The following is a 13652-nucleotide window of genomic DNA, read 5'->3' as shown; positions in this document are numbered from 1 at the left end:
CATTGGTCTCTCTGCATGATATTATAATCCTGTCATGTAAAGAATTCATGACCACATTGGTCTCTCTGCATGATATTATAATCCTGTCATGTAAAGAATTCATGACCACATTGGTCTCTCTGCATGATATTATAATCCTGTCCTGTAAAGAGTTCATGACCACATTGGTCTCTCTGCATGATATTATAATCCTGTGATGTAAAGAGTTCATGACCACATTGGTCTCTCTGCATGATATTATAATCCTGTCATGTAAAGAGTTCATGATCACATTGGTCTCTCTGCATGATATTATAATCCTGTGATGTAAAGAGTTCATGATCACATTGGTCTCTCTGCATGATATTATAATCCTGTCCTGTAAAGAGTTCATGACCACATTGGTTTCTCTGCATGATATTATAATCCTGTCCTGTAAAGAGTTCATGACCAGATTGGTTTCTCTGCATGATATTATAATCCTGTCATGTACAGAATTCATGACCAGATTGGTCTCTCTGCATGATATTATAATCCTGTCCTGTAAAGAGTTCATGATCACATTGGTCTCTCTGCATGATATTATAATCCTGTCCTGTAAAGAGTTCATGACCACATTGGTTTCTCTGCATGATATTATAATCCTGTCATGTAAAGAATTCATGACCACATTGGTCTCTCTGCATGATATTATAATCCTGTCATGTAAAGAGTTCATGACCACATTGGTTTCTCTGCATGATATTTTAATCCTGTCCTGTAAAGAGTTCATGACCACATTGGTTTCTCTGCATGATATTATAATCCTGTCATGTAAAGAGTTCATGACCACATTGGTCTCTCTGCATGATATTATAATCCTGTCATGTAAAGAATTCATGACCACATTGGTCTCTCTGCATGATATTATAATCCTTTCCTGTAAAGAGTTCATGACCACATTGGTCTCTCTGCATGATATTATAATCCTGTCATGTAAAGAATTCATGACCACATTGGTCTCTCTGCATGATATTATAATCCTGTCCTGTAAAGAGTTCATGACCACATTGGTCTCTCTGCATGATATTATAATCCTGTGATGTAAAGAGTTCATGACCACATTGGTCTCTCTGCATGATATTATAATCCTGTCATGTAAAGAGTTCATGATCACATTGGTCTCTCTGCATGATATTATAATCCTGTGATGTAAAGAGTTCATGATCACATTGGTCTCTCTGCATGATATTATAATCCTGTCATGTAAAGAGTTCATGACCACATTGGTTTCTCTGCATGATATTATAATCCTGTCCTGTAAAGAGTTCATGACCAGATTGGTTTCTCTGCATGATATTATAATCCTGTCATGTACAGAATTCATGACCAGATTGGTCTCTCTGCATGATATTATAATCCTGTCCTGTAAAGAGTTCATGATCACATTGGTCTCTCTGCATGATATTATAATCCTGTCCTGTAAAGAGTTCATGACCACATTGGTTTCTCTGCATGATATTATAATCCTGTCATGTAAAGAATTCATGACCACATTGGTCTCTCTGCATGATATTATAATCCTGTCATGTAAAGAGTTCATGACCACATTGGTTTCTCTGCATGATATTATAATCCTGTCCTGTAAAGAGTTCATGACCACATTGGTTTCTCTGCATGATATTATAATCCTGTCATGTAAAGAGTTCATGACCACATTGGTCTCTCTGCATGATATTATAATCCTGTCATGTAAAGAATTCATGACCACATTGGTCTCTCTGCATGATATTATAATCCTTTCCTGTAAAGAGTTCATGACCACATTGGTCTCTCTGCATGATATTATAATCCTGTCATGTAAAGAATTCATGACCACATTGGTCTCTCTGCATGATATTATAATCCTGTCCTGTAAAGAGTTCATGACCACATTGGTCTCTCTGCATGATATTATAATCCTGTCATGTAAAGAGTTCATGACCACATTGGTCTCTCTGCATGACATTATAATCCTGTCATGTAAAGAGTTCATGATCACATTGGTCTCTCTGCATATTATAATCCTGTCATGTAAAGAGTTCATGATCACATTGGTCTCTCTGCGTGATATTATAATCCTGTCATGTAAAGAGTTCATGACCACATTGGTTTCTCTGCATGATATTATAATCCTGTCATGTAAAGAATTCATGACCACATTGGTCTCTCTGCATGATATTATAATCCTGTCATGTAAAGAATTCATGACCACATTGGTTTCTCTGCATGATATTATAATCCTGTCCTGTAAAGAGTTCATGACCACATTGGTCTCTCTGCATGACATTATAATCCTGTCCTGTAAAGAGTTCATGACCACATTGGTCTCTCTGCATGACATTATAATCCTGTCATGTAAAGAGTTCATGACCACATTGGTTTCTCTGCATGACATTATAATCCTGTCCTGTAAAGAGTTCATGACCACATTGGTCTCTCTGCATGATATTATAATCCTGTCATGTAAAGAATTCATGACCACATTGGTCTCTCTGCATGATATTATAATCCTGTCATGTAAAGAATTCATGACCACATTGGTCTCTCTGCATGATATTATAATCCTGTCATGTAAAGAATTCATGACCACATTGGTCTCTCTGCATGATATTATAATCCTGTCCTGTAAAGAGTTCATGACCACATTGGTCTCTCTGCATGATATTATAATCGTGTGATGTAAAGAGTTCATGACCACATTGGTCTCTCTGCATGATATTATAATCCTGTCATGTAAAGAGTTCATGATCACATTGGTCTCTCTGCATGATATTATAATCCTGTGATGTAAAGAGTTCATGATCACATTGGTCTCTCTGCATGATATTATAATCCTGTCCTGTAAAGAGTTCATGACCACATTGGTTTCTCTGCATGATATTATAATCCTGTCCTGTAAAGAGTTCATGACCAGATTGGTTTCTCTGCATGATATTATAATCCTGTCATGTACAGAATTCATGACCAGATTGGTCTCTCTGCATGATATTATAATCCTGTCCTGTAAAGAGTTCATGATCACATTGGTCTCTCTGCATGATATTATAATCCTGTCCTGTAAAGAGTTCATGACCACATTGGTTTCTCTGCATGATATTATAATCCTGTCATGTAAAGAATTCATGACCACATTGGTCTCTCTGCATGATATTATAATCCTGTCATGTAAAGAGTTCATGACCACATTGGTTTCTCTGCATGATATTTTAATCCTGTCCTGTAAAGAGTTCATGACCACATTGGTTTCTCTGCATGATATTATAATCCTGTCATGTAAAGAGTTCATGACCACATTGGTCTCTCTGCATGATATTATAATCCTGTCATGTAAAGAATTCATGACCACATTGGTCTCTCTGCATGATATTATAATCCTTTCCTGTAAAGAGTTCATGACCACATTGGTCTCTCTGCATGATATTATAATCCTGTCATGTAAAGAATTCATGACCACATTGGTCTCTCTGCATGATATTATAATCCTGTCCTGTAAAGAGTTCATGACCACATTGGTCTCTCTGCATGATATTATAATCCTGTGATGTAAAGAGTTCATGACCACATTGGTCTCTCTGCATGATATTATAATCCTGTCATGTAAAGAGTTCATGATCACATTGGTCTCTCTGCATGATATTATAATCCTGTGATGTAAAGAGTTCATGATCACATTGGTCTCTCTGCATGATATTATAATCCTGTCATGTAAAGAGTTCATGACCACATTGGTTTCTCTGCATGATATTATAATCCTGTCCTGTAAAGAGTTCATGACCAGATTGGTTTCTCTGCATGATATTATAATCCTGTCATGTACAGAATTCATGACCAGATTGGTCTCTCTGCATGATATTATAATCCTGTCCTGTAAAGAGTTCATGATCACATTGGTCTCTCTGCATGATATTATAATCCTGTCCTGTAAAGAGTTCATGACCACATTGGTTTCTCTGCATGATATTATAATCCTGTCATGTAAAGAATTCATGACCACATTGGTCTCTCTGCATGATATTATAATCCTGTCCTGTAAAGAGTTCATGACCACATTGGTTTCTCTGCATGATATTATAATCCTGTCCTGTAAAGAGTTCATGACCACATTGGTTTCTCTGCATGATATTATAATCCTGTCATGTAAAGAGTTCATGACCACATTGGTCTCTCTGCATGATATTATAATCCTGTCATGTAAAGAATTCATGACCACATTGGTCTCTCTGCATGATATTATAATCCTTTCCTGTAAAGAGTTCATGACCACATTGGTCTCTCTGCATGATATTATAATCCTGTCATGTAAAGAATTCATGACCACATTGGTCTCTCTGCATGATATTATAATCCTGTCCTGTAAAGAGTTCATGACCACATTGGTCTCTCTGCATGACATTATAATCCTGTCATGTAAAGAGTTCATGATCACATTGGTCTCTCTGCATATTATAATCCTGTCATGTAAAGAGTTCATGATCACATTGGTCTCTCTGCATGATATTATAATCCTGTCATGTAAAGAGTTCATGACCACATTGGTCTCTCTGCATGATATTATAATCCTGTCATGTAAAGAGTTCATGATCACATTGGTTTCTCTGCATGATATTATAATCCTGTCATGTAATTTGATGAGTGGATACACCTACTCCTTCATTTCAGTACTAGGTCATCCTGGCCCATATTTTTTGCTTCATTGATGGGTTAAATTTATGCTTCATTGATGGGTTAAATTTATGTTTGATGTTCATTTATTAGGCACTATTAATGCTAGAATGGTGAAGTGTTTGATGGTGATATATACCCCTATTACTACAGTGTACAAACCCTTTCACACTTTACTGTACTTGTACATCATCACTATAAGGTGTGTTGTATACCACATTGGATGTCCTATATTCAAGGTCAAGATTACAGCCTAATATTTCAGTTTTCACAAAAGTTCTCTTTCCACTTCATACCTGTAAAGCCATATGAGATTAATGGCTGAAAACTATTTGTACGTCATACCTGTAAAGCCATATGAAACTGTACAAGAAGGTATGTCACATACAACATAATGGCAAATGTGATAGGTGGAGATTAAAACTCAATAGTTTCAGCTTTTCATTGCTATTTTCCATCTGCTCTTTAACTTTAAAGCCATTTTGAGATCAATGATCAAACTTTGTAAGCATGATAGTTACATTACACTAGATGGTGTGTCATGTACCACATTGGGGATCCAGAGTCATTTTCCATTATCATTACACTAAGATAGTGTGTCATGTACCACATTGGGGATCCAAAGTCATCGTCCATTATCATTACACTAGATGGTGTGTCATGTACCACATTTGGGATCCAAAGTCATTGTCCATTATCATTACACTAGATGGTGTGTCATGTACCACATTGGGGATCCAAAGTCATCATCCATTATCATTACACTAAGATGGTGTGTCACGTACCACATATGGCATCCAAAGTCATTGTCCATTATCATTACACTAGATGGTGTGTCATGTACCACATTGGGGATCCAAAGTCATCATCCATTATCATTACAATAAGATGGTGTGTCATGTACCACATTTGGGATCCAAAGTCATTGTCCGTTATTTTATGTTTTCATCACACTTAAATCAAACTTTGTAGGCAGATGTGTAATTGGTACAGATGTGTAATTGGTACAGATGTGCAATAAGGTTTTACTTTTTCCTCCAATCCACTTTTGCAAAATTTCTTGAAAACTTGTCAGCTGTATTGTTGGCTACATGTATGGCTGGTTTAGATGTACAGTAAAGTCATATTTGTTCCTCTAATTTATTTCTGGGGAAATTTCTTTTGGGAGTTAGTTTATCATCACTGGATAATTTTATTGAAACTCAGCAGGCTATATATGGTATTGGTATAGAGGTGGTACAGTATGATTTTTCTTTGTTGCCTCTGGCCCAATTTTAGGAAATGTCATTCAGAAAATTGTCAGAAAGGGTTATATTGTGGAATTAGTTTCTTAACTCTTATCCTCATGCACTGTTTGGAGTAGTTTATTGTTTTAAGGCACAGCAATACAAGAGGAAATGGGAGTAAAGTGCCTTGCCCAAGGACATATCATCATAATAGTCGCCCCAGTCTGATCCAGTGGAAGGACTTGAATCCCCATTCTTTCAGCTGCAAATTCAGTTTGCTAACCACTGTGCCAGCACAGCTTCTTTCTCCCTTACTCACCTCTTACAACATAGGAAGGGCACATTGGGCCTATTCTACATTCCTGAGCCCACAGGGGAACTCAGGTTGGAGGATTTTACAGAAACTTGCTAGAATGAAATATGTACCAATAGATGAACAATAAAGATTTGGATTGTTTTTCACATTTTGTGAAAAAGTTGATTGATATGAGTTTGGTGTAGATGTGAAGTTTCTTGTATGGTTTTTTCCTCTGGCTTTTTTGGAGGAGGGGTTTAAAAAATTTTAAAGAGGGAAATATTGAGAATTAAATTTCTCCATGCATCTCTTAAATTGCTTGAACAATTCTATTAGTTTCTGCTCATTGTAAGGTTGGTTTACATGAGCAGTGAGGTTTCATTTTCATCCTTGGCCCCATTTTTTAAAACCTTTCTTGAACATGTTTTTGAAAAATGGTGAATTATGTGAATTGGGCTTGTTTGATTAGTATTGATTGAATCCTTTACAATATTACAATATTACTAATGGAAAGATGGAAACACCGTGTTCTTTCAAACTTCCAAGGGCCTTGATGTATGTTGTTAGTATTTAAGACACATATTCAGAATGTTATCTTGAAGTAAAGGGATATACATATCTGTGCAGGTTCGTATACTTTGAATAGGTGCTAAACTAATTTTTTGTTTCATGAAAAAATGTGCAGACAAATATATTTTATGAGTAGCTCCTTCATTCTACTATCTTACTACATGTACATTATACAGTATCTATTTCACTTGTAAATTTACAATACTGGTAGTAAAGAAATGTTAGTTAAGTACCTTACTCATTGTTGACATTTTATGACCTTGTAGCTTATCTGTATGATTTTGGCAAAAGAATTAATCTTTATCACACCTCTCTCCTAATATAGAAATCCATAACAAGACTTAAGTGACTGATACAGGAAGACAGTTTCCAGTTGCAGACTTTACAGTGTTCTTGTAATATCAGATGGTATTTTTTCTCCAGAGACTTATACAAAAGGTAAGGTAATTTTTCATAGACATCAGTATGTCAATTAATTGTTCCATAATATTTAATACAAATGTTGTTGACCAATCAGGTAGGTGTGAATTTTTGTCACTGCTTTGTCCGACTGAATGGTCAATGGTCACATCAACATGGGATTATAACCAAGGACTCCTTAATATGATGTCTAGTTGGTCCTAAATAAAAATGATATCAATCTGAGGCACCATGGCAGCCATCTTGCAAATCTTGGTAATACTGTTTCTTCTAAACAGAACATCATATCAACATTGGTTTTTCACCAAAAATCTTTTGATGAAATCTAGGTTCCCTTGAATTAAAAGAATTCCAATCTGAAATAAAATATTGCCACATGTTGGCCATTTTGAAATCTTGTTTTAGTTACTTCTCTTGGATGGATGGTTGTGTATTTTTCTCCAAAAAGCTTCTAATGGTGTTTAGTTGGTCCTGAATGAACATGGTGTTTAGTTGGTCCTAAATTAACATGGTGTTTAGTTGGTCCTAAATGAATATGGTGTTTAGTTGGTCCTAAATGAACATGGTGTTTAGTTAGTCCTGAATGAACATGGTGTTTAGTTGGTCCTAAATGAACATGGTGTTTAGTTGGTCCTGAATGAACATGGTGTTTAGTTGGTCCTAAATGAACACGGTGTTTAGTTGGTCCTGAATGAACATGGTGTTTAGTTGGTCCTAAATGAACATGGTGTTTAGTTGGTCCTGAATGAATATGGTGTTTAGTTGGTCCTAAATGAACACAGTGTTTAGTTGGTCCTAAACGAATATGGTGTTTAGATGATCCTAAATTAACATGGTGCCAATTCTAAATCAAATTTGGCTTCTATAATGAGCCATTTTGAAAATCTTGTTATTGCTACTTGTCCTAAACGGATGATTGTACTGACATAGTGTTTTGGCCAAAGACTTCACATGATGTTTAGTTGGTCATAAATGAAATTGGAATTGATCTTACTTCCAGTATGGCTACTACATCAGCATGTCGAAATTCTTGTGTTTGCTGCAGAATATCAGTTCTGTAGTTAAAGTGGAAAAGGGTCTTCCATTACTGGAAAATCTTTTTGGCCAGTATTCAGATGGTTGAAAACAAGCACAAGTCCCAAGGATGACTGATTACATTCATGTACTCATTTTTCTCAACGCTATAGACACGTACACTACACTACTGACTCTCTTGATAAAAAGCCACAGGTACCCAATGCAAGCATGACAAAAAGCCATAGGTAACCAATACAAACTTGATAAAAAGCCCCAGGTACCCAAGGCAAATTTGATAAAAAGCCATAGGTACCAATGCAGACTTGATAAAAAGGCATAGGTACCCAGAGCAAACTTGATAAAAAGGCCACAGGTACCCAATGCAAGCTTGATAAAATTCCATAGGTACCCAATGCAAGCTTGATAAAAAGGCATAGGTACCCACTGCAAGCTTGATAAAAAGGCCACAGGTACCCAATGCAAGCTTGATAAAAAGCCATAGGTACCCAGTGCAGACTTGAAAAAAAGGCCACAGGTACCCGATGCAAGCTTGATAAAAAGCCACAGGTACCCAGTGTAAGCTTGATAAAAAGCCATAGGTACCCAGTGCAAACTTGGTAAAATGCCACAGGTACCCAATGCAAACTTGATAAAAAGACATAGGTACCCAGTGCAAGCTTGATAAAAAGGCCACAGGTACCATTGCAAACTTGATGGAAAGCCATAGGTACCCAGTGCAAGCTTGATAAAAAGGCCACAGGTACCCAGTGCAAACTTGATAAAAAGCCATAGGTACCCAGTGCAAGCTTGATAAAAAGGCCACAGGTACCCAGTGCAAGCTTGATAAAATGCCACAGGTACCCAATGCAAACTTGATAAAAAGCCAGTGGTACCCAGTGCAAACTTGATAAAAAGGCCACAGGTACCCAATGCAAGCTTGATAAAAAGCCAATGGTACCCAATGTAAACTTTATAAAAAGGCACAGGTACCCAATGTGAACTTGATAAAAAGCCACAGGTACCCAGTGCAAGCTTGATAAAAATGCACAGGTACCCAATGCAAGCTTGATAAAAAGCCAAAGGTACCCAATGCAAGCTTGATAATAAGCCACAAGTACCCAGTGCAAGCTTGATAAATAGCCACAGGTACCCAATGCAAGCTTGATAAAAAGCCATAGGTACCCAGTGCAAACTTGGTAAAATGCCACAGGTACCCAATGCAAACTTGATAAAAAGCCATAGGTACCCAGTGCAAGCTTGATAAAAAAAGCCACAGGTACCAGTGCAAACTTGATGAAAAGCCATAGGTACCCAGTGCAAGCTTGATAAAAAGGCCATAGGTACCAGTGCAAACTTGATTAAAAGCCAATGGTACCCAATATAAACTTTATAAAAAGGGACAGGTACCTAATGTGAACTTGATAAAAAGCCACAGGTACCCAGTGCAAGCTTGATAAAAATGCACAGGTACCCAATGCAAGCTTGATAAAAAGCCAGTGGTACCCAATGCAAGCTTGATAAAAAGCCACAAGTACCCAGTGCAGACTTGATAAATAGCCACAGGTACTCAGTGTAAGCTTGATAAAAATGCACAGGTACCCAATGTAAGCTTGATAAAAAGCCAGTGGTACCCAGTGCAAGCTTGATAAAAAGTCAGTGGTACCCAGAGCAAGCTTGATAAAAAGCCAGTGGTACCCAGTGTAAGCTTGATAAAAAGCCAGTGGTACCCAATGCAGGCTTGATAAATAGCTAGTGGTACCCATTGCAGACTTAATAAAAAGGTACTGGTTCCCAATGTAAACTTGATAAAAAGACACAGGTACCCAATATAAGCTTGATAAAAAGCCACAGGTACCCAATGCAAGCTTGATAAAAAGCCACAGGTACTCAGTGTAAGCTTGATAAAAATGCACAGGTACCCAGTGTAAGCTTGATAAATAGCCAGTGGTACCCAATGCAGACTTAATAAAAAGGTACTGGTACCCAATGTAAACTTGATAAAAATGCACAGGTACCCAATGTGAACTTGATAAAAAGCCAAAGGTACCCAATGCAAGCTTGATAAAAAGCCACAAGTACCCAGTGCAAGCTTGATAAATAGCCACAGGTACCCAATGCAAGCTTGATAAAAAGCCATAGGTACCCAGTGCAAACTTGGTAAAATGCCACAGGTACCCAGTGCAAACTTGATAAAAAGCCATAGGTACCCAGTGCAAGCTTGATAAAAAAAGCCACAGGTACCAGTGCAAACTTGATGAAAAGCCATAGGTACCCAGTGCAAGCTTGATAAAAAGGCCATAGGTACCAGTACAGACTTGATAAAAAGCCAATGGTACCCAATATAAACTTTATAAAAAGGCACAGGTACCTAATGTGAACTTGATAAAAGGTCACAGGTACCCAGTGCAAGCTTGATAAAAATGCACAGGTACCCAATGCAAGCTTGATAAAAAGCCAGTGGTACCCAATGCAAGCTTGATAAAAAGCCACAAGTACCCAGTGCAAGCTTGATAAGTAGCCACAGGTACTCAGTGTAAGCTTGATAAAAATTCACAGGTACCCAATGTAAGCTTGATAAAAAGCCAGTGGTACCCAGTGCAAGCTTGATAAAAATTCACAGGTACCCAATGTAAGCTTGATAAAAAGCCACAGGTACTCAGTGTAAGCTTGATAAAAATTCACAGGTACCCAATGTAAGCTTGATAAAAAGCCAGTGGTACCCAGTGCAAGCTTGATAAAAAGCCAGTGGTACCCAGAGCAAGCTTGATAAAAAGCCAGTGGTACCCAGTGTAAGCTTGATAAAAAGCCAGTGGTACCCAATGCAAGCTTGATAAATAGCCAGTGGTACCCATTGCAGACTTAATAAAAAGGCACTGGTTCCCAATGTAAACTTGATAAAAAGACACAGGTACCCAATATAAGCTTGATAAAAAGCCACAGGTACCCAATGTAAGCTTGATAAAAAGCCACAGGTACTCAGTGTAAGCTTGATAAAAATGCACAGGTACCCAATGTAAGCTTGATAAATAGCCAGTGGTACCCAATGCAAGCTTGATAAAAAGCCAGTGGTACCCAATGTAAGCTTGATACAAATGCACAGGTACCCAGTGTAAGCTTGATAAAAAGCCAGTGGTACCCAATGCAAGCTTGATAAAAAGCCAGTGGTACCCAATGTAAGCTTGATAAAATGCCAGTGGTACCCAATGCAAGCTTGATAAAAAGCCAGTGGTACCCAGTGTAAGCTTGATAAAAAGCCAGTGGTACCTAATGCAAGCTTGATAAATAGCCAGTGGTACCCATTGCAGACTTAATAAAAAGGCACTGGTTCCCAATGTAAACTTGATAAAAAGACACAGGTACCCAATATAAGCTTGATAAAAAGCCACAGGTACCCAATGCAAGCTTGATAAAAAGCCACAGGTACTCAGTGTAAGCTTGATAAAAATGCACAGGTACCCAGTGTAAGCTTGATAAATAGCCAGTGGTACCCAATGCAGACTTAATAAAAAGCCACAGGTACCCAATGCAAACTTGATAAAAAGACACAGGTACCCAATGCAAGCTTGATAAAAAGCCAGTGGTACCCAATGCAAGCTTGATAAAAAGCCACAAGTACCCAGTGCAAGCTTGATAAATAGCCACAGGTACTCAGTGTAAGCTTGATAAAAATGCACAGGTAGCCAGTGTAAGCTTGATAAAAAGCCAGTGGTACCCAATGCAGACTTAATAAAAAGGTACTTGTACCCAATGTAAACTTGATAAAAAGACACAGGTACCCAATGTAAACTTGATAAAAATGCACAGGTACCCAGTGTAAGCTTAATAAAAAGTCAAGTTACCCAATCTACTTTTAATAAAAAGGCAAAGGTACCTAATACAAGTTTTATACTGAAGTGGGTAAACATTATGGAAATATTGATTTATGTTTGTAATGATGACTGGGTTTAAAACCTCTTCTTATAAATGGCTTCTTAGATAAATATTGAATGAGAGACCAGTTTTGTAACTATGGAAATTTCCATCTGCATTTGCAATGGCATCTCTCAGTATTGTAAGTGTTATTTTAATATGGAGAAATTTTTCATTTTAATAAGTTAACACACATGATATAGGTCTGTGACAAACAGAAAGTGAAAATTTTGTCTTTTTTCACTTAGTCAGATACAGTCCCATAATAGTCATGATAGTCTCCGCAATTTCCACCATAGTTTTTCCTAAGTAATCTATTTTATCAAACCTCTAGAGAGCTACTCAATGGCATATATCAAGGGGAAGATGTATTGATTGGAAAACTGAATTATTAGATTTCAACATTATGACCAAGATTAAATTTCATGCAATCAGCTGTTGTCTCAATATTATATACTTTGTGAATGGATTAGACTGATGTACATTGTGTGAAAGTTGGTGTAGACACTGACACATTTTATTTTAAATGTAAGCTACTAACATTTTTCTTGTGAAAAATAATTACGTAGTGATAGAAATATTTGCTAGGGTCTTCACTTTGCCATGACAATGTTTCGGACTTTTCACAGGTCTGTCTTATAAAGATGTGTGATGGGTCATTGAAATGGTAAATTTCCCCATATCAAAGTATAACTCTAAAGGCAAATACCAATAGGAAGTCAAGGGCAAGGTGTGAAACTACAACTTCTCAAGTTAGAATACATGATTTTCAGACATTTTAGCTTTCATCATCAAGTACCTGTATAATGAAAAGTAAAAAAATTTTCATCAATTTCAGCATGTTCTAGACTTACATGGAGACAAAATAGACAAAAGCAATCAGTCAAATTGTCATTCTCTGGGTGCTTGGCAATGTTGAACTTCAATACTTGTTAATGACAGAAAATAAATACAGATTTATTCTGTGTGTGTAAATCTGCATCTGCCTGGCCTGAAGACAAGTAAGTAGCAAAACGTTACGTGGCCTAGCCAGTTTACACCCAGTGCTTGGCCTGAAGACAAGTAAGTAGCAAAACGTTACGTGGCCCATTTGCACCCAATTCCTGGCCTGAAGACAAGTAAGTAGCAAAACGTTACTTGGCACAGCCAATTTACACACAGTGCCTGGCCTGAAGACAAGTAAGTAGCAAAATGTTACTTGGCCCAGCCAATTTATACCCAGTGAGGATGAGAGGATAAGTGGTTTTCCTGAACTCAGAAAACATCAGTCCCTATTCCTCCTGATTTGAAAGTTTTATCAAAGATGGGTTTTCTCCAGAAGACTTCTTATGGTATCTAGTTGGTCCTGAATGAAAATGTTGCTGAACTGAGACATCCAGTATTGCCACCAAGTAATCCATCTTGAAAACCATGTTATTGCTACTCACCCAGAATTTCTGGTCATATTGACATTGGGATTTCATCCCCAAAAATGGCGTCAATCTTACTTTCAGTATAGTAGCTATAGTAGTTAATTTGAAAATATTATCATTGAGAATATCATAGATGGTTTC

At 37.2% G+C, this 13652-nt stretch overlaps 1 protein-coding gene across 3 annotated transcripts in view; it reads left to right on the top strand.

The window, feature by feature from the left end:
• LOC149789498 (uncharacterized) overlaps nucleotides 1–13652 on the top strand; it is a 59074-nt gene that overhangs the window by 5828 nt on the left and 39594 nt on the right. For all 3 annotated transcript variants that reach the window (XM_089971522.1, XM_089971524.1, XM_089971523.1), the window contains exon 2: nucleotides 7079–7191. In XM_089971522.1, coding sequence (XP_089827648.1) covers nucleotides 7159–7191 — 33 coding nt within the window. In that variant the 5' untranslated portion in view covers nucleotides 7079–7158. The remainder of the gene's footprint in view (nucleotides 1–7078; nucleotides 7192–13652) is intronic.

This window comes from Sinohyriopsis cumingii, chromosome 10 (genome assembly GCF_028554795.1).
Source record: "Sinohyriopsis cumingii isolate HCF-2022 chromosome 10, ASM2855479v2, whole genome shotgun sequence".
Classification (NCBI taxonomy): Eukaryota; Metazoa; Mollusca; class Bivalvia; order Unionida; family Unionidae; genus Sinohyriopsis; species Sinohyriopsis cumingii.
Note: the sequence above shows the minus strand (reverse complement) of the source record. Positions and strands in the feature narration are given on the sequence as shown.